This window comes from Rousettus aegyptiacus, unplaced genomic scaffold (genome assembly GCF_014176215.1).
Source record: "Rousettus aegyptiacus isolate mRouAeg1 unplaced genomic scaffold, mRouAeg1.p scaffold_m13_p_14, whole genome shotgun sequence".
In the NCBI taxonomy this organism is placed as follows: Eukaryota; Metazoa; Chordata; class Mammalia; order Chiroptera; family Pteropodidae; genus Rousettus; species Rousettus aegyptiacus.
The window spans coordinates 8,163,025-8,183,625 of record NW_023416289.1 but is presented as its reverse complement, the minus strand read 5'-3'; the positions used below and the strand labels follow the sequence as shown (position 1 = coordinate 8,183,625).

The window sequence follows — 20,601 nt, the reverse complement described above, 5'->3', positions numbered from 1 at the left end:
AGGGAGGGCCCGCGCTCCCCCTTTCCCTGGTCGTTACCGACAGACACGTGACCAGTGCTGTTCCCTCCCCCTTACAAATGTACACGGAGCCTCCTCCAAGGCTTGGGAGGACCACGGCTGCGGCCCTGGCCTTGTCCCCATGAGTGAATCCGCCCTCCTCCCAGGGCCTACAGGACCTCGACCTCCGGTGCAAGGCCACCCCCCACCCCAGCACGGCGGCTGTGTTGGTCCGTACCCAGTCTCAGCCTTGGGGGAGGCTGTGTCAGTGGGGCCGTCCCTCTGACTGCGGCTGGACCTGCCAGATGATGCTTCAGGAGAGGAGGCCCACTGGGCCGGGGCGGCCTGTCCCAGCCCAGTGGTGGCCACGTCTGTGAGGCTGGGGTCCTGGCTTCCTGCAGTGTACAGGCGTTGGAGGCGTCCGTAGGACAGCTGGGGGCATGGCTGAGACAGAGGGGATGGCGGGCCCAGCCCTCACCTGTTTCCCAGCCAGGAACTGGCCCTTTCCTGCCGGCCCAGCACTCTGCTGCCCCCTGCTGGCCATGCAGGCTGGTGCACCACCTCTGGGAATGGAGAGGGTGGTCTCATTTGTGAAGAGGCCAGGCAGGCAATCCTGTGCCTGGCAGAGCCACGCCGCCAGAGGATGCCCCTCCCGGCAAGGAAACCAGGGAATAGTTACAAATTTAATAAAATTTGCCTTATAAATTACAGCAGCAGCCCCAGGGCTTGGTTCGCTGCCCCAAGAAGCAAGAGTTGGGCAAAGCTGGGCGGCCGTTGCTGGAGAGAAGTTGTCTGAGAGTTCGGAGCTGTGGAGGTGGCCAGTGGGCCAGCGCCGCCGCCTCCAGGATGGCCACAGAGCAGCAGTGGGGGGAGGGCAGAGGCTCGCGGGCTGGTGGGCACACAGGGAACAGGTGTAGGGGCTGAGGCCAGGCCCCAAGGGCTGCCAGGTGTCCCCACCCACTGGATTCCTCAGTCCAGACTGGCCATCAGCAGGTGCAGCTCCCGGAAGGCACTGCCATGGCGGCCGCTCAAGCCCGACTTGCTCCTGACGAGGCCACTGATGCTCTTGAGCTGCTTGTAGCAGAGCCGGCACTTGTGCAGCCTGAGGGCAGAAGGGCAGCGCTTGGGGTGGCCACCACCCGACCCTGGGGCCTTCCGTGTCCTGCCCACTCCTGGCCCTCCTCCAAGCCATGCCGGGCCACACCGGGGCTCAGCGCACAGTAAGGCCACAGAGGAACCCAGGCTCTGGCCACCCCAGCCCCATACCCTGAACCATGCACTCTGTCCCCAGCACAGTGACCTCCTACATAAGCTGTTTCAGCAGGGCCGTCGACAAGTGGGCTGGCGCCCAGGCCTGTGCGCCCTCACCTGGAGTGGCACCCCCGCCCCTGACACATGCACGCCGCCTGGCACCTCACCTCTCCTCCCGGCTGATGTCTACACCCACAGAGGGCGGGGCCGCCAGGATGTCAGTGATCAGGGGCAGGAACCGCTGTAGGATCAGCTTCAGGGAGGTGCAGCCTGTCTGGACATAACTTCAGAGGCAGACGGACAGATGTAGCCACAGACAGAAAGACAAACAGCAAGGTGCACACAGAGGAGCAGAGGCAGCACGGCTGGCCTCACTCTGGCTTCTCTGGAACTTGGAGGGGACGGCAATGCTGCACGGCCACCTCGCGTGGGCACCGGCCCTGGGGGTCTTGCCCGTGGTCCCTGCGGGAGCCCCCTGCCACCTCCTCTCCCCGCTACGAGGCAGGCAGGGCTTCCCCACACGCACCTCTCATACTTGCTCTGCAGAAGCTTCTCAATCTGCGGCAGGACGGTCGTGCACAGGTCCAGCTTCCACAGGGAGCTGGGCAGAGGGCCAGGGACAAGTGCCCTCAGCGCCCGGCCCCGCGCGCTCTGCCCGCTCCGCCCACCGTGGCCACTTACGCTTTCTGGTTGACGATGTTAAGGAGATCCACCACCACTGACAGGTCATTGATGGCCACTGCTGAGTCCACTGACGTCTGTGCAAACAGAGCACCTGTCAGAGAGGACTGGGGACAGAGTGGCCCCTGACTGAGTGTGGTATGACGACGGGGTTGTTGTGGGGTGTTAAGACTGCCCCTAGAATGATGAGTGCAAGGCTAGGCCAGTGAAGGAGGGCTCGATGAACGGTGGCTTGGGATGCTGAGGATAAAGTCAAAGTGAAGGTGCCATGCCGTAGCCGGGAACCGCCTAACCCCTCGCGTGGCCCTCTCGGTTCAGCCCTCAGCCCAGGGCAGGAGCAGGTGCTTGCCTTGATGTCACCCGTGGTCCACACGGCCCGCACGGAGTCCAGGTTCTTGTGGCGGCTGGTGAGCACCACGCACATGGTGTCGTGGCCTTTGCGGATCTGCGACATGGCGTCCTCGTCCACCAGCTCCGTCTGCTGAGGGATCTTCACGGCCTGGTGGGACAGGGGCCCAGACGCTGGCAGCAAAGCTCTGCCCTGGCCTCACAGACCTCCGCCCCACCCTTGGGCTGGGCCCCTACTCACAGGCAGGAAGTCGGAGGCCTTCAGCCCGATGGGCTCGTTGCGGGTGGCAGGGATGATGGCGGGCTCGGCCTTGGGTGCAGGGGTGGAAGTGACGACCTGGGGCCAGGGCAGGACCTCGAGCTGGAGGGGTTCGGAGCTCAGTGGGTGGCCATCCTGAGGCCTCCCTCTTTGCCCCCAGCATGGGGGTCCCCCAACCTTGGTTTAGGACTCCGGCCCCCCCAAGCCCCACACCACGCCCCCTCCACCCGGACGTACGTTTGGCACCGGCAACTGTGTGTCCATGGCAGGGCTGGGCTTTGCTGCCTCCTTGGCTGTGGCCATGTCTGGAGGCAAAAGGAAAAGATCTTTGGGTCAGAAGACGGCAGGGCTTGGGCGGGACTCTGGGCGGCATCTGTAATTGAGGGAGATGGAGCAGGAGCCAGCAGGCAGTCGAAGGAGGCATCGGCAGCGTGGGTCCTGGGGAGGCCTGAGGCAGGGCTGGGCCTGGCCCCTACTTTCCACCTACTGAACCCCAGGTCTGGCAGAAAACAGGCATCTAGCTCCATGTGTGGATGGGACTCAGCTCCAGGGAGTGGTGACCTGCCACCGCACTAGGAACGTGTGTGTGTTGGGGGTGCCGGTGGTGAGTGGGTAAAGAGTCACGAGGCCCTGTCTACAGGAGGCCCAGGCAACTCCTCTCACCGTGACCGGCTCCTTCCTGCCCAGCGTGTGCCCCGTTTCTAGACCCACCTGTGTGGTTGTCTGTCTACCTTTTGCCCTCCTCGCTAGGGTGTAGGCTCCTGAACGGGAGCATCTGCCCGCCTTATTCACACTCAGTCACCAGGCCTAGCCTGGGCCCTGCACGTCGTGGGTGCTCTGGGGCAAATGGAGGTAAAAGACCCAGTGGGAGAGAGGCTAAGGCCAGCGTCTCGGAGAGGGAGAGAACTGGGGAGCTTGGGACCCCGGAGGGGCTAGGCTCTGCCTCCTGACTCACCGTCCTCTGGGGGTGCTGGGAAGGGCTCACTCCTTCGGGGTGGTGTCCGACCTGTAGAGGCGAAGGGGTTTGGGGACTCATGTTGGCTAGCCCAGGGCCCCTCTCCGGGCCCCCAGGGCTGGGGTGACCTGGGACCCAGGGCCCTGTCAGGATGCAGGGAGATGGAAGGTCATTCCCAGGCACGCAGTTGCAGACCTGTGACCCTGTCCCAGCCCCATGAACCCTCGGGCCTGCCCCTTCCCACTCTCTTGCCCCTGTGGGCCCTTCTTTGCTTAGGGCTGGCAGGGCGCCGAGTAGCCGGCTGCTGGGCTCCCTGCTGGGGCCTAGAGGACCTGGGAAGAGCCTGGCCCGGTGCAGGTTAGGAACGAAGCCAAGAGAGTGACATGGACCCCGCCCCCAGCAAGGACTGCCTGCCTCCATCTCACAGGTGGGCACGCTGGGGCCCGCAGGGGCAGGAGCCAGGGCTCACTGATGCTGTTCTTGGGCTGGAAGATCTCGTTGTAGTCCTCGGCGTTCTGGATCTCGGCCCGCGACTCCCGCTCGTCCCGGTCGTCTTCGCTGCTGGGGCTGCGGCGCTCGCTCTCCGAGTTCTGCTTCACCCTGGGGGCAGCCGAAAGGAGGCCGGTGCCCGGTGAGGCCGGGCTGAGCCCCCCAATGCCTCCACGGGGGGCTAGGCCCCCCTCCTGCACCGCCCAGCACCCTCTGAGGCCCCGGCCCACCTCTGAGGCTTGCTGCAGGTTGTGCTGGGCCTCTCGTAGATGCGCCGAAGTGGGGCGCTGGGGGGAGGCGGCTGCTGTGCCAGGGGCCGGCTGTCCTGCACGGGGTCCTGGGCCACCGCGCCTGTCCTGGTGACTCGAGTCAGGTCCACCACATAAGAGGAGACGTTGCTCTGGGAGAAGGCCACGCCTATCTGGAGGAAGTGGCAGAGCTGGGGCCGGACCCTTCGCGGCAGCGGCTGGGGTGGCAGTGGGCGGGATCCCGCGGAGCCGGTGGGACTGGGGCCTGGGGTGGAGGAGGGTGGGCGGCCCGGTGGGAGGGTGGGCGGTGGCGCTCTCACCAGCTGGTCGTTGCAGATGGCGAGGTCAGCCACCTTGCCCCAGTTGACGAGGACCACGTCAAAGCAGCGCTCGGGCTCCCAGCCGTAGACGCGCAGCGAGTCCTGGCAGCCGCTGTACAGGCAGCAGCCATCGGGGTTGAAGAGGACGCTCCTGGGCCAGGCGAGAGTGGGTCGTGGGTCCCAAGAAACCCAGGGAGGCTGTGGGGAGCCCAGGACAGGAGGGAGGGGAAGTAGAGCTGGGAAAAGCCCACCCGCGTCCACATCCCGCTGCCTGGGAGGAGGGCCCGGCCCACCGCCCAGCGGCCTGCATACCTGACGGGCCCCGGCTCCCCTTCGATGCAGCTCACCACCTGGAATTTCTCCAGATCCCAGAAACGGATGGTCCTGCAAAGGCAGCCGAGCTGTGCTGGGAGGCCAGGGCCCCCGCCCGGCCTCCACACAGGCCTATGGCTGGGCAGCCCACCCACATCTCTCCAGACACCTCTCCGCATCCCCTAACCCCTCAGGGCCACTAAGACAACACCTGGGGCCAAGGGCTGGCCCTGGGCAGACAAGGGGAGGGGACTCCGTGGGTGGGAGGTGAACATGGGCCTTGGATCTGGACATGCCCTCGAAGGCCCAGACACTGGGGCTGGGAACCAGAGTCAGGGGAGAGAAGGGACCAGGGTGCCATCGTAGCCTGGCTGGCAGTTAACTCCATCTATGTAGGCTCGTCAGGCATATGACACCCCGGAACAGACGGACAGACTCAGGTCAGATACACACATGCTCGGAGGAAAGATGCGAGGGATGGCAGTCACAGGCGACAGGCCCTGCTTCTCCTCCTCACCTGTCGGAGCTGCCAGAAGCCAGGAGGTACTCGTTGGGGTGAAACTCCACCACGTTGACAGGCCCCGTGTGGCCAGGGAACTCGGACATCATCTTGCCAGCAGTCAGATCCCAGAGCTGGGCGGGGCGAGGGGGAGGTCAGGACCCGGCTGGGTGCCGCGGCTCCCGCTCTCCCTCTACTCTGGCCTGAGCTCTTCCTCCACACGCCCACCACCTTCCCTTCGGGACAGGCTTGGGACATGCAACCCCAGTGAGGAGGGAGCTGAGGACGCAGCCCGAGTGTGATCGGCAGACGCCAGTCCTCAGTCCCGGGCCCAGGTCAGGCCGGGAGCTACCTTCACCGTGTGGTCATCTGCAGCTGATGCCAACCACTTCCCGTCGGGGCTGAACCGGAGACACCGCACGGCCTGGCTGTGCCCCTGAGGAGCGGACAGAGCACCGGGCTCACCCGAGGGGCCTGGGCCCAGGGGGCTTCCCTCCCCTCCAGCCCACCCCATTTCTGCCCGCGACAAGCAGTGCTCCCAGGGCAGCTGGCGATGAGGGGTCAGACGGGCCGGAGATGCCGCGGGGGAAACACTCCTCCGCACGGGCCGCGGGCCCCCAGGGGACAAGGGCTGCGTGGTCGTACGGTTTGGGAAGCAACGTACGCGCGGCCTCTTTTTGGAGCGTTAAATGTCCTGTCTTAATGTCAACGGGTCTAAAATCCTCTAAAAATAATCCTTTGTTAAACGCAGGGCTTCGAACTCTTCTAAACAGGAGCCCCTTCGCCTGGTGACACTTGTTAGCCGCCTGTAACACCAGAGCACGGAGGAGCGTGGAAAGCGCAGCCCTGACGGGACTCACGGACGGCGGGGGTCCAGGCGGGCCGCCCAAGGCACCCCTGCTCTGCTCCGGACTCATGTTTCTTGCTGGGACTTTCATGTTCTCACCGTGCTGGCCAGCAGTCCCCTCCTGCCCCTGCCGGCCTGGGAACCACCCATGCTCCAGGCCTGCGTGGTGACCAGCAGAGGGTGCCTTCCTTACCCTGTATCGGAAGACGCAGCCTTTCCTCCTGATGTCCCAGAGCTGTGGGGAGAGGAGCAGAGGGGCAGAGTCAGAGCAGGTCACCACCAAAGGTGGCTGGGGCTGGGGAGGCCTGGACCCTGGGCCATCCTGGGGCCCGGGTTGGAGGACAGTGTGTGGCTGTGAGCAGAGAAGGGCTCTGGGCACCTCCAGGTCATTACACCCCAAATGACAGGGGTCCAGAGACGACTCATTAAAGCTGGGAATTTTAAGCAGAAGTGCTGCTGCTGCAGAGAGGGACGACACCCCCACCCTCTCGGGCCGGACACACGGCCCGGTCCCACTGCCAGGCCAGCGGGAGACGCGGGGCCCAGTGCGGGGTCTCACCTTGATGTTCGTGTCCTGAGACCCTGAGGCCACGAACTCGCCGTATGGGTGGAAATCCAGGCTGCAGATGTTGGCTTTGTGCCCCACGAGTGTGCGAAGAACTAAAAGGAAACAGACGCTGGCGGGAGAGGCAAACAAGGCGGCTCCCGGGGACGGAGGGCTGCCGTGTCCGCCGTGCGTGGGCCTTAACGTTAACCGAACGGTGACAACAGATTTTAGAAATGGGGGGGGGGGGGAATCAGCCAGGGTCCTACCACCCTAACAACTAATCTACTTTTCTTCTCTGTTATTACCTGAAAATGTACCGCATACTCCCCCCAGCCTGTGCCTTTGGACTCATCCCCGTATGTTCTTGCAAGAGGGAAGGATGAGGGAAGTCAGGCAGAGGGAAGAGGTGGGCGAAGTCCCCACCGAGGGCAGGCGGAGGGCAGGCCCGGGGTGGCCCTGGTGCTCACACCAGCCCTCTGTCCCAGGGCTCCTGAAGGTGGATGTGAGGATAAGCTGTGAGAGCCAAGAGAACACAGGTCAATGACTGAGGCCTTGGAACCCTCCGGGACGGGGTGTGAATCGCCTCCTGTTGCCCCGGAAACGATGTCTCCCATCTTACGAGGTCTTGCAGGCAGCTCCACGGCCTGACCCAGCCTGGCCCGCAGGCAAACTGTGTTCCTGTCTCTGGTGCCCCTCAAATTTGCCTCTTCTCTCTGGCTTCATGTGTCTTGCTTTTTAAGATTTATAATTCCACTGTGTGAATGAAACTGATCACCCCATGAGTGCTGGGGCCAAGTGGGACAGGAGTCCGGCCATCCTCAGGTTTGAGCAAAAACAGCGTGTCTTGTAAAGGGTAGTGAGCGCTCTGTTGAAGGAGGTGTTCAAGCAAACTCTAGATGCAATGCTTTAGGGAGAAAAGAGTCGAGCTCTAAGCACTGGTGAATTAAACAAACTCTCTGGTGTACTGCCTGCATCCCTCAGGTCCAGGTCCAGGTCCAGGGCTCTGGCAGCAGACAGAACTGGGAGCAGTCTTGGCTCTATTCCCTGCTTGCTGTGTGACCGTGGGCAATCCCACACCCTCTCTCTCTCATACTGGGTTACGGTCAGAATTATGTAACAAAACGGACATAAGGTTCTTAGCATGGGCCTGACACGCGGTAGGTGCTCCATAAATGCCAGTTATAATAACTCTCATCGTCATTTCTCCCTGCATAAGGCCTGCCTTCATCCTCTTCTCTGTGTCTCCCGTGCTGGCCCTTCTCTCCTCCTCAGGCCTCCGAACACGAGTCCTGGTTCTGTGTCTTCTGGCCCCACCGATGACCCGCCACTCAGTGCCACAGCCTTTCAGGCCCCTCCCTCGTCCTGGGATATCTGCTGAGCACTTCCGGTGTTCCCAGAACAGGCTGAGTGATTTCCAAGCATGAGTCTCTCCCAGCCCCCAACACCACCAGGCGGTGGGCAAAGGCCTGAGGCGTAGAGGGGGAAGCAGCCCACTTTGGGCTGGCCAGCAGGATGCAGAGCCAGAATTTAAACCAGCCATCTGACTCTCGAGCAGCCTGCTTTACTGTGTGGCCCCCTACCAGGTCGCATTTGTCTAAAACTCCTAGGACAGGCCGGGTACAGCAGAGAGCAGGATAAGAGTGAGCCACGCTGGTTGCCATCTGCCCTGAGGACAAAGCCCACCCCACTAGGGGCCCCTCTGCACAGGCCCTGCGGGGCACTGAGCTGGGACCAAACTGCCTTTACATCCTTCACGGAGTGTGACAGGCACCTGCCACGTCTGTCCACAGAGTAACTCGATCACACCAAAACCTGAGCAGCTGCCCTTTGTCACTATCTGTAGTTGTCACATGTCACCAGACATGCCACTGGGGTCTCAGCATTGCCTTTCTGGTCAAGGAGGCCTCGGGCATGTGCTGCCCACTCCAGGAACTGGAGGGAGTAGGCTCATGCTGGCTTCTGCTTCAGCTAGCTCACTCTGCGTCCCACAGCAAGGTTTCCACAACCTTACCCCGCCCGGGAGGATGCGCGGAGTCCCGCCCTGCGTGGGCTGGCTTCACTAGGCGCAGGCTGCCCTGCCCTCGCCCTCTGGCTGTGCCGCGGAGAGCAGGCGGGACCACATTCTTCAGGCTTGACTTCTGCCTTTGCTCTTCTGTCCCAGGAGGGCCCTCGGAAGGCCTTGGAAGGCCTCGGTCACAGGACCTGGGAGCAGCAGAGCAGAGGGCCTCTGGGGTGTGTGTGCCCCATTTGGGAACCTCTGAGCCCTCCCGGCCGAGCAGCTACTTGGCTACAGGGTCTTTACCAAGCTCGGTGTCTTCTCTGGGCCCAAGTATGCCCATCCAACAAGTAAGGGGCTCTGTCAACCTGGATCTGCGTCAGAATCACCTGGCAGCTTACTGAATGCCAGGTTCTGGGCCCGCCCTGCTTCTGAGTCACGTATCCTGGGGGCGGGGTCTGAGCCGTGCATTGCTAACAAGCTCCCTGAAAGCAGTCAACCGTGGGGGTCCAGCACAGAGGTCTTCAGTTTTCATCCCTTGCCCACTTCCAGGAAGTCGCACGTTTCCCTTACACGTGGAACAGCGGTGGCTGAGAACGCCTGGCAGCCTGGTCTTCTTTCTCCCTTGCTCCACGCTGAATGGTACCGTCCGCTGGGATTCGGGTCCGGGCAGAGGCTTCCCAGGAAGTGACCCACCTTCTGCCCGAGCCTTTCTGCTTTCTCAGCTGGAGCCCAGCCAACCTGGCTTGTCCTGCCCAGGCCCCTCGAGTCCAGTGATGCCACGGAACAGACGCCGAGCCACAGCCAGGCAGCAGGACCGCGTGCTGAGCCCCGTCTGTTAGCTAAGAGATCCCGGGGGTGGCGAGCATCACCCAAGAGGCCTATACCATCTTTCTTGAGGGCCACCTACACAAGACCATTGCTCGTGGGCAGAGTGAACCTGGCCACTGGGCACACGTGGCCGACGGCCGCCAGAGACAGGGCACGCACCACAGGAGAGGCCCCGAAGAACCTGTAAGTCCCAGCCAGGCTCTCTGCTGGGCAAAGTGGCCCTGATGAAATCCATGTCGCCGTGTCTTCTCTTGTCCTTCGGGCAGCGATGGCCTCCCGCGTGGCATGCTGGACGGTCCAGGCTAGAGGCTGGCAACGAGCAGTGAGCAAACAGGTTTCATTCGCTTGGACCTCTCAGCGTTGGCTTGCACAGTGCTCTGAAAAAACGTCACCTTAGCTGTCAATATTCAGAAGTGGGGGGCTTCCACTTAAATTTCCAGATTCCCAGCTTCTTGTGAAAAGTCCGTAGAGCGGCCAGCACCCACACCGCCGTGTGGCAGCCCCCGTTCCGGGAAGCCGAGACCGCCCACTCGGCCCAGGACTGCGGGCTCGAGTTTACAGACTGACAGAACTCAGCAGGGATCCGGCAGAGAGAGAAATACTGACCCACCAAGGTCCATCGCTGTGCGCGTGCAGGGCACTGGGACAAACATCGTACAGCCTGCAGAGAGAGAGGCAGAGGGAGGAGGGCAGCAGGCCCCACACGGGGGACCCGGGAGGAGGCGGCCCTGGTCTCCCAGCGGCGGCCCTGGGAGCCAAAACGCAGTGGCGCCGACCTGCAAAACTCTGAGGGAAAAGTGTCTGCAACCTAGAATTCTACATTTGAATTCCTGAAAAACAGGATGAAGGTAGAATTAAGTCATCTTCAGTCATGGAAGGTCTCTAAAACTGTGCCTGTCGTGCACCCTTTCTAAGTAAGCTGAGAACGAACGTGCCTGTCAAAACGAGGGAGAAAACCAAGACAGGCGACAACGTGGGACTGGGGCGGCGGCGGAGGGCCCAGGATGACAGCTGGGCTGCAGGCGCCTGGGGGACAGAGGCCCTGAGAAGGGACGACTCAATACGGGATGGGCTGGAGGGAGGAGGCTTATGCTTCTGGCAGAGAACTGGGGGGTAAATTAGAAACAAAGACGGAGACAACAGGTAGATGAAAAAAAGAACGAGTATTAACACCAGGGAAATAAAATTGTAAAAAGAAATATAATCAGCCCTGGATAATATCTGTAATACGTACAAAATGTTTTTCAAAAGAAACTGCAGGGTCGCCCTGTCATTTAGAAAAGTGGTGGTCGGCGGGCCACCAGGCGAGAGGACAGAGGCCTCTGGAGAACGGGAAGGAGCAGAAAGTCTTCCTCTCTCCATTGTGAGTATTTGTAGAACCACCCGGACTTGACTTTTTAAACTATGTGAAAACCTCTATAAAGATGAAAAACAAATTAAAACAAGGGAGAAGGGCACAGGCCTGGCCACCCGGCCCCGCTCCTGCGGGCAACAGCCAGAGTGGGGCGCGGGCCGCCTGAGTCGGGGCGCACAGGCCCCAGTCCGCCCTGCACATCACTCGTTTACGTGTCCTGCGTGGCCCCTAGTGGCACTCGACGTCCTTCCAGGTCCTGGGTCCACACAGACATCCGTCCACACAGCTGTCCATTCACACATTCACTGGGCACCTCCTCGGTGCCAGCGCCCAGGGACAGCAGTGCATGTCACTGCGCCAGTGTGCTGGAGGTCGTCACACTGTCCGGCCAGTGCTCCAGGGGGAAAGCACCCTGCCTGGTCAGGGCAGGCTTCCTGGAGGAAGTGGCTGGACAGAAGAGCCCGAGGCAGCAGCGCCGCAGGGAAGACGAGCGCGAATGCCTACTTTTGGCAGCTTCCAGGTCCCAGACGCGGATGGAGCCCGACTGGGAGCCGGCCACGATGAGCTCCTCGGGGGTGTTGAGGCGGACACTCTCCACTGGGGACGTGTGACCTGTCAGGCTCTGTGGAGAGGGGGTGGCAGCTTTAGCACACTGTGTGGACAGACCCTCAGCTGCTGCCTCAAATTCTGGGGCCCCAGGAAGTGCGTCACAGAGAAGCGGCCCAAGCAGCGGGGCCACTCCCAGGCTCCCGCACGCACAGCTGAGCAGCTGCTTCTCTCAGCCTCCGCGGCCAGGGCTAAAAGTGAGCCAGACCCCGGGCATGCTGCACGCCCTCCCACCGCCCGCTGTGCTCCTGACACGGATGTCACCTACGGAAATGGCCCTGAGCCCCTCGGAGGGGAGCACCTGACCCTTCAGTCCTGAGTCCAAACCACTGCCTACCTAGGCTCCGCTCCCATCTCCAAGCCCCTCGAGGGGACCATGGCAGAACTGGGCCTGGCTTGTCGGCGGCCCACCCCTCGCCCCTGGGGGCTGCCGCTGCTGGAGGACCCAGCCATGCTCCCAGGAAGGGGCTCTCCACACCCGAGGGTCTGGGAGTGACTCTGATGCAAAACATCACTCTCACCCAACTCAGAGCTGGCTGGAGCCAGGCCGGGCTGGGCCCAGGAGGGATGAGCAAGAGATGCTGGCATTCCCAGCTTTCTGGAAAGAGGCTGGAATCTGCAATCCGTGGTGTCTGTCACTCCTCGCCTAGTGCTGGCCAACCCAAAGCACAGTGGTGCCTCCATCAGTGTTTGCTAAGACAACGTTCCCCACGGGGGTTGGGGACCGTAGGGAAAAACTGCTCCTCAGAAGCATCCCGAGGCCAGACAGCTGTAAGCAGTCTGTCTTACTCCCACGCATCACCAGCAGGAGTCTAAGTGGGCACCAACTCCATGGAAGGTAACTGGGCATCATCTACCCACATTTAGAAATGTACATTCCTGCACTCCAGCAACTGTGCCTCTGGGAGCTTGCCCTGCACACGCTCAGACACGTGTGCAACAACACACACCCAAGGGTTCTCACTGCAAGGAATCTTTTGGACAAAAGACTTGAAACAATACAGATGCCCATCACAGAAAACTGGTTAGATAAATGTGGTCACTTACAAGGTCACCTGTATAAGGGACCGCTATTCATTCGGCCATTAAAACACATGAGGCAACCCTCTGCATATAATAAAGACTACCCTCCATGATACTTTCAGGTGAAAAAAAGATGGAGACAGTGTGTGTAGTTAGACACCATTTGTGTAAAAAAGCAGGGGGAGGGGAACAGACATGCACATTTGCTCTCAAATGCATAAAGTAATTCTGGAAGGATGCAGAGGAATCGGGAGCTGTGACTGTGTCCAGGGAGGGAAGTGGAAGTCAGGGGAGGGAGAAAGATGTCTCACTGTTTACCGCGTATCATTTGGCTATTGAACTACGTGAGCTCATCTAGACTCAAAAATGCACAGAAACAGAGGGGACTGGACTGCCTGCAGAGGGAGTAGAGCACGTGCGTAAAACTAATGTGAGAAAGAACGTGGCAAATTTCAGGCCCTGAAAGGCCTGGCCGGTGGGAGTCGGGGGAGAGAGGGAGGCAGGGGCTGAGCCCTGCGGGGGATCTGGGGGCTGCACCTGGTCTGAGAAGCTAAGTCTGGAGGCCAGAGCCCAAACTGTCCACTGTGTTTCTCTAGAGATGAGAGTCTGAGGTCACTTCAGGTCCATTCTTTGTGAGTCCTTAATGATTCTTTTTCAGATCTCAGCTCTCCACTGAGTTTCCCAAAATCATGGAGGTGACTGAGTCTCTACTAATAAATACTACCTCCCTCCCCTTTCATCTTCATCTTCATTCGGCCAAGAGTCAAAAGCATGATGCTACCCTGTGCTGCAAGGCTGTTGGGGGAAGAGCAAGGTTCTGTGCTGCTGGTGGGAATGTAAATTGATTTCTGGAAGGTGATTTGGCAATTCGCTTGAAAGCTTTCTAAAAAGTGCACACCCTTGGATTTAATGCAAGGATCACAGACCTGCTCAAAGATTTAGGCAGATGAGGACATACATCTCCCGGCCGAGCAGAGCCAGAACACTGCAGATGACCTCCATGCTGGGAATAGGGCAGGGCTCAGATAATTCCAGTTTATCCCCATGACAGCATACCATCAAGCCATTAAAAATCACATCCTAAAAGGATATCTGTTGACATGAAAAAATGCTCACATATTGCTATTTTAAAACCCAGGCCACAGAAGAGACAGCATTCTGGAAATATGTTGTTATATATTTCCATGTGTGCACATGCATGTGTGTTTGTACAAGTGTATGTGTACATACACGCACAAGCTTGCACGCACACAAGTATGTGCATGTATATGTACCTATATCGGCATCTAGAAGGGCACAGAACAAAATACCAGCTGTGGTGGTCTCTGGATAATGAAACTGCATATAATCCATTTTTGAATTTTTTCCTCCTTTATGCTTTCCTGTTTTAGAAAACAGTTTTGGGCATTAAATGTAGTTGCGTAACCAGATCAAGTGCTATTAAAGAACCAGCTCTCTACCCAACTCCAGCCAGGCACCCTGAAAGGGAACGAATCAGTCACCCCCACGGATAGCTGATGGGCAGGCGGATGGGCTGTGGGCAGGCGAGGCCCAAACTTGGGTCTGTGAGCTCATTTTAGCCTTCTCATGCCGGATCCCTGGAGCGCTGTCCCACAGCCAGGTGAGGCTGCCATGCCTGAGGGCTGGCCACTGCCCCTGCCATCCGGGGTTGTCCTGGGCCTTCCTGGGCAGACGGCTGGGGGAGACTCGGATGTTGTGCTGGGTGCCCTTGTTCAGGGTCCCTGCAAAGCCATCTGCTCCCATCGCCGACTCCACCCCATGTCCCCTCCTATCCCTTGCCCTGTCCCTGCTGGTCGGCTAAGGCTCACCATGATGCAGTTGGGCTTGTTGATGGACCACAGGTTGACACGGCAGTCATCCCCACCTGTCGCCAGCAGCCGTCCGGAGCCCTTGCCCAGCACCAGTGAGGACACATTGCTGGCGTGGGCGACGATCTCCTCTACACGGGAAAGGGCAAGGGGAGAAGGCAGTCAGGGGGCATGACAAGTCATGTGGAGGGGGGCAGGCCTGGCCCTGCCTGGCCACCAGTTCTGACGCCCAAAGCCCCTCGGCAGGGCCCCTTTCACACCAGACATCCCTCTGGACACCTGCGGGCAAGGCGAAGCCTAGGCTCCAGACAGAAATGACTTTATCAACTTCAGTCATCCCTGTCCCACCCTAAGGCCTCATGATTTTTTTTCCTTTTTCTGCACATTGACTGGTAATGTTGTTGACTTACCATGCTCAATTTTTAAAACTGACTCGCTATTTTTATTTGGCTCTGTTTCGTAAGCAATAATACCTATGAAATGACAAGTTTGATATGTTTATACCTTTCCTACGATACAAAAAGAAAACAAAAACAATTATTAGATAAAAAATGGCTGCCACTGGCTGCGCACATAAACCCTGCTTTGGGGAATACACGTTAAGAGCCATTCAGGTCAACCCTAGCCAAGCTGTCCCCAGGGGAGCCCACCCAGAGCTTTGGCCACAGCTTCAGAATCAGAAACTGGGTCTGGTCTGAGCTCTGTTATGCAGGATGTACGGCCTTAGACAAGTTACTCACCCTCTCTGAGGGCTGGGTTCCTCCTCTGGCAAATGGGGATAAAAACAGTGCCTGGCTCATCGGGTTGCTGAGGACTCAGTGGGAACGTGCTGTGAGCTGCCACGTGGGGAGTGGGAGCTCCGTGGTTGTTAGGCAGGCTAAGGACTCGTTGCCATGGAGGGAGTGGGCGCTGGGGCCCCAGGTGGACATAAGAGGGTAGGCTTTGTGAGGAGGGGGCAGGAGGCAGCCAACCAAGAGGTCTGGGTGTGAGGGGATGAGGGTGAGGGCTGACCAAGCACACTGGGAGGTAAGGTCACTGTGGGCAGCCATGAGGGCTCTTGGCTTGTGCTGCTGGGGCACCTGTCGGGGCAGCAGACAGAAGCCTCAGGGGGCATCATCAGTGCTCCAAAGGGAATGAAACACAGGAAAGGAACCGAGAGGCAGCCCAGGCCTCCAAGCCCATCCCTGAGTGAGTCCCTCCTGGGGACAAGGTGGAGACGAGACAGGCGTCCCCAGACAGAAGGAAAACCACACCGTGCCAATACCCTGAGGCAACTGGGAGGCAACTGGGAGGCTGGCGTGGGTTGTGACCTCCTCCCTGCCTGGGGGTCTCTGTGGTGTGGGCTTCAGATTGCAGGGAGGTTGGGGAACTGGGCCCAGGAAGGCTGCATGTTTGGCAGCCTGGCTCAGAAGGGCTAGCAGAATTGCCCGGGGACCCAGCCCCAGGCTTGACCCTAGGGTTGCCACCCAACCTCATGGCCAGGCCAGAGCTAGGCACAGGCAGTGCCCAGTCCCAGCCTGGGTGAGAGTACCCTGTAAGCAAGAACGTCAGCCAGGGCTTCAAGGACCATGTCACTGGATGCGAGGGACCTAGGCCCCTCTCTAATCTAATCTGCATCTCAACCAAAGAGCCTCTGGACTCTGTAGGCGACAGATGCCTAGGTCTCTGGCCACAGACACCTGTCTACTCAAGACCTTCCAAGGGCCAAAGGGACTGCCCAACCCAGAAAGAGGACCAAACATCTTCTTCCTGAGCATTCTGTCCCCAAGCCTTGGGGCCTCTCCCGTTTTGAAGACACACCGCCCTACACCCAGGACCAGTCTCCAGGCCTGAGTGTCTGTCCTGGCTCTTACCCTTCCCAGGAGACAGCCGTTATTCATAATATATGTGATTCCTGGGTGCCTAGTCCAGGCCTAGCACTGGGGAGACAGTTAGGGAGAGTGCGAAGATTCCTGTCCTCACACTACAGCGTGACCAGATGGTTTCTGGGACAGGAGACACATCATGGATACCCGGCAAAGGAGGCCTCAGCACAGGGCACTGGCCCAAGAGCTCCCCTCTGGCCTGAAGGACAGCACCCACCAATGGCCCAGGCCTGGGTACAGAATTTTCGTGCAAACGAATAAAGATCCTCCTAGCATCTATGAGCAGGCCGGACTGGCAGCTGCTGCTCTGCCCTGTGGCAGAGTCCATGCCAACTTCCCAAGCTCAGGGGGCACAATCAGGGCCCCATGTCCCAGCCAGAGCTGGGAACACAACGTCCTGGCCAGAGGTGCTGAGGATCTGCATCTGAAAAGGAAGGTGCAAAGAACTAGGCTTCAATGACCCCATGCTGGCCAAGCACCTGCTGATCCTCCCAGACTCTAGAGCCATAAGGAGCCAGAGGTCTTGGCTTAGGCTCTTCAAACAGCTAAAAGGCTGTGCACATGCAACTGTCAGCAGATGCCCAACAAGACTGATCACGTTACCTCCCACTTAAAAACACTTTCACGGGTCGGCCTTGCCTTTCAGATAAAACTAAAACCCCAGAAGGGCAGGCGTCCTCATCAGCCTCTGCGGCACCACATTCTCCCCAGCGCTGTGCTGCAATGATCTGAGTCCTTCCAATGCACAGGACTTCTTGCCTCAGGGCCTTCGCACATGCTGTTCAGGCAGTCCACACGCTTCCCTACCCCACCCTCCATCACCTAGTTAATTGATTCAAAGCACGAATCCCAGCTTAGAATTCGACAAGGACAGACAGAGGGGTGTGGTCATCCAATTCCTGCCTGTCGCTCTCTCCAGGCTCTGCACCCCATTGCACAGAGACCTTGTCTATTTTGCCCCAGTGCCTGGTTCTCTGCTTAGGAAAGACCAGCTGTTGAAGGGAGCCCTTAACAGCATCCTCCTAGAACCCTCAAGCTTTGAGAAGCAATTAGAAAATGGCCCAGACCTCTCATTTTACAGATGAGGACACCGAAGCACACAGCAAAGAGCTTTGCCCAAGTTTCCACAGTTAAAATACGGAGAAGGCTTGCCCCGGCTTCTGAAAACAGCTCAGGGACAGCTCATAGCACAGGGCAACCAGTTTGGGCACACCAAATCTATGCCGACCAGTTATTACAGGTGGGGCTGAGCCCACAGAGGCACCAATGAATAGAGCAGCAGTCCTCAAAATATGATCTGGGGAACCTTGGGATCCTCGAGATCCTTTTTTTTTTGTGGGAATCCAAGAGAATAATTATTATTTTATAATAATGCTAAGATGGTATGTGACTTTTATGCTCTCGTGTGATCACAAGAATACAGTAGAGTTTTCCAGAAGATACATGACATGTGATGACATCATCACTAATGACATGTTTGTTTATTCGTGTTTTAATATGTCTCTGTAGTTCTAACAGGGTTAATAATGAGAGATATAACTCTCGTAAACAAAAATTCTTTGGGGTCTTCAATAATTTTTAAGAGTATAAAGAGGTCCTCAGATCTGAGTTCAGACTACTATGTAGTGGTGGGGGTGGGTGGTGCTCCATCCCAGAGCCCAGTCGACACCCCTCTGCTTGCCCTCTCGCCCCCAAGATGCCCACATCTGACAGGGGAAGCTCGATTTTATGAGATGTCTTAAAATTCCAGGAATAGCTTTCAGGGCTTTCAGCCCATGCCGCCTGTCAGCCTAACTGGAAAGTCTGCAATAAGTGCTTATGATACTCATTTTCTCACTTGAATCTTACAGCAACTCTAGAATGCAGGTGTGATTATCTCATTGTACAGACCAGAAACTAAACCTCAGAGAGGTTAAGTCACCTGACCAGTGTCGCCCAGGTAAGAAGTGCCAAAGTCATGATTTGCATCTTAGTCTACCTTACTGCAAGGCCTGGGAGTCTCCCCACCATGCCAAGAATAGAAGACAAAGCTGGGGGTTCAGGCCACCCAGCAACAAACAGCTAACAGGGTAAATGGGTGAGAGAGAAAAAAAGAAAACCACTCACGCAACTTCCATGCCGTCTTGGTGACTACAGGGGTGGCCATCCTTCAACCAGCTGGCACCTGAAGCTCCGCCCACAACAGATTGCTTTCCTTGAGGGGTGGGGGTAGATCCCCCCCAGATCCACCAATCAAGTTGGCAGGGAGTTCCCACACATCCAGGCAGAGGGAATGCCTTGTCACCCGGCTCTGCTCTGGACAGACTCGTAGTTTTAAATCATCCACAGCAGTCACAGCAGCAGCCTGTATGCACCTTTCGGGATCTTGGATCATGGAATGTCAGGCTTGGGCCATCTCAGCTCAGTACTGGGCTAGAACACAAGCAGAGGTGATGGCTCCTTAGGAAATACTCAGCAGGGACTCGGAGGGACCCTGCTTTGCAGAACTGCGACTCCGTGGATCACCAAGGCCTCTTGATAAAGACAGAGACCTGCCAAAGCCACTAGAGCCAGAAGCTACACTACAAATTGGGTTGGAGAATCTGAAGAGAGGGCACCTCAAGCAGGGTGACTTGGAACACAGGGAAAAAGCAGGTCCTCCCAGTGGCCAGGATGATGGGAGGAGGCTCTGTTCCAGGCGGCTGGCTGCATGAAGCTCAGCAGCCGCAGTGGGGCGGGGAAGAGCACATGTCTGCAGTTCAGAAAATTTCTGGGAGTCATTGTTTTGTCCGACTTATGGTAAGGGGGTGGAGTCAAGGCTAAGCTTAGGGGTCCATGTGAGGCATCCCAGAGACAGGTAGTACAGTTTCCTCTGGGAAGAATCTCAAAGAGGGCCTTGAGGATCCAACCCCCTCCCACCCCCCTCCCACTCTCCCAGTTTGTAGCAAGGGAACCACTCCTGGTCCCTGCAATTGCCACGGACAGTTCTGGGAACTAGGCCTCCAGTGTGGGTGTGAGTCGGTAAGAATCCTCGACCCTAAAAGACCACCTTATGGTGCCTCCTACCCGCTTCCTCCAAATGTTTTCCCACGAACCCCTCCTCTCCGTCCCCTTTCTCCTGGGCTCCCCAGTCCTGCCTCTCTAGTCCTCCATTCACTACTCCTTCTCGCTGCTTCCTGTGTCCCCGATTGGTGCACATCTTGTCTCCTGAGCTTCCTAAACTGGCCCCTCCCTCACCAGACCCCCTTTGCTCTCCTTTCCCCTCTGCTACCGGTATCCCCCATTCATTCACTCTACTGTTTCCTGTGTCCCTATTTATCACCCATCCTCCCACAGACCCCCAGCTCTGCTTCCGGCCTCCCCGGTTTTACCCTCAGCCTCCACGCCAGTCCCGCCCCTCCAGAGGCTAAGCCTGGTGCCTTGGCCTCCTCTGATCCTCCCATTTCTCTCAGCTTGTGGGGCACAGGCTCCAGCCTCCCCGCGCTTAGAGCCCTCTCTGCCGCAGCCCGGCCCGACCCCACCTGGTTTCGCCCAGTCCGGGGCGAATCATCCCCTCGCCTCCTTGCCCCCTCGCCCACTCCACCTGCAGCTGCGGGTCCAGAGGCCGAGGCTCCGCTCCAGGGGCGACCCCCACTTGCCTCCATCCCCTGCCCTGATTGGCCGCTGCTTGACAACCGACCCTCACAACAAAACCTCCGGCTTTGGGCCCCGCCCCCCTCGCCTCCTGCACCAATCAGCCGCTGCAGGCGCTCCACCTCCCGCTGGGTTTGGCCAATCGAAGCAGTCGCTTCTGCCGCTTTTCTTAAGTACCCGCCCTCTTTTTCTGAATTGGACTAATCACGAGGAAAAGGAGTTCAAGAACCGCCCCAGGCCTCTAATGAACCAATGCGGACTGCCGTTCCCTTGGTCCCGCCTCCGCCTCAAACTTTCCCTTTCCTTCTCTCTCTCAAACCTGGTTTGCGTTTGAAAAATTTGCGAGACGCCCTCCAATGACATCTGCACCAATCGCTTTAGCAACTGGCCCGGTTCGACCAATCAGCGTTCGCATTATTGGAAAAACCAATTCCCAGCTAGCCAATGGGAAGTAGACCTCGGGAGCAGCCTGAAGCCGCGGTCCTTCCATCTTGGAGTCGGGCGAAGCGGGGAGGAGTCCTTAGCGTTTTGCCATGGTTCCTACTTCTTTACTTGTGGTCGGTACCGCCGTGTTCTGAAAACTTTCCTTCTTCGGCTGGAACACCAGCTTGAATCCTCCTCCACTAAAGGCATCGAGGGAAACGGAGACTGATTCCGGGTCGGGTCAGGCCTGGAGCCCGGAAGTGCTTCCCCAATGTCCGAGGTCTAGGTGAATGGATGACTGGGCTGCTC

General features: G+C 58.5%; 1 protein-coding gene across 7 annotated transcripts; it reads right to left on the bottom strand.

Annotated features, from left to right (window-relative positions):
• Positions 1-661: 661 nt before the first annotated feature.
• Positions 662-20,346, bottom strand: KATNB1 (katanin regulatory subunit B1). 7 transcript variants are annotated; one of them, XM_036231315.1, is made up of 20 exons: positions 20,327-20,346; positions 18,364-18,669; positions 14,393-14,523; positions 11,439-11,556; positions 6,766-6,866; positions 6,400-6,441; positions 5,712-5,795; positions 5,378-5,493; positions 4,861-4,932; positions 4,549-4,699; positions 4,211-4,401; positions 3,961-4,091; positions 3,492-3,542; positions 2,774-2,841; positions 2,519-2,638; positions 2,279-2,428; positions 1,930-2,036; positions 1,775-1,849; positions 1,416-1,532; positions 662-1,099 (listed from the first exon to the last, which is right to left on the bottom strand). In XM_036231315.1, exons 2-20 carry the CDS (start codon positions 18,401-18,403, stop codon positions 967-969), a joined length of 1,998 nt encoding a protein of 665 aa, XP_036087208.1. In that variant the 5' UTR covers positions 18,404-18,669; positions 20,327-20,346; the 3' UTR covers positions 662-966. The 7 variants fall into 7 exon arrangements, with proteins under 7 accessions (XP_036087208.1, XP_016006850.2, XP_016006858.2 ...); XM_016151364.2 differs by lacking the exon at positions 20,327-20,346 and adding an exon at positions 19,820-19,937; XM_016151372.2 differs by lacking the exon at positions 20,327-20,346 and adding an exon at positions 19,758-19,874.
• Positions 20,347-20,601: the final 255 nt, after the last annotated feature.

Coding starts and splice junctions, on each gene's coding strand:
- KATNB1 (XM_036231315.1), bottom strand. CDS start 18,403: ATGGCCACCCCTGTAGTCACCAAGACGGCATGGAAGTTGC. Junction 4,933..5,377: donor GCTTCTGGCAGCTCCGACAG/GTGAGGAGGAGA, acceptor CTGCCTTTGCAG/GACCATCCGTTTCTGGGATC. Junction 2,429..2,518: donor AGGCCTCCGACTTCCTGCCT/GTGAGTAGGGGC, acceptor CTGTCCCACCAG/GCCGTGAAGATCCCTCAGCA.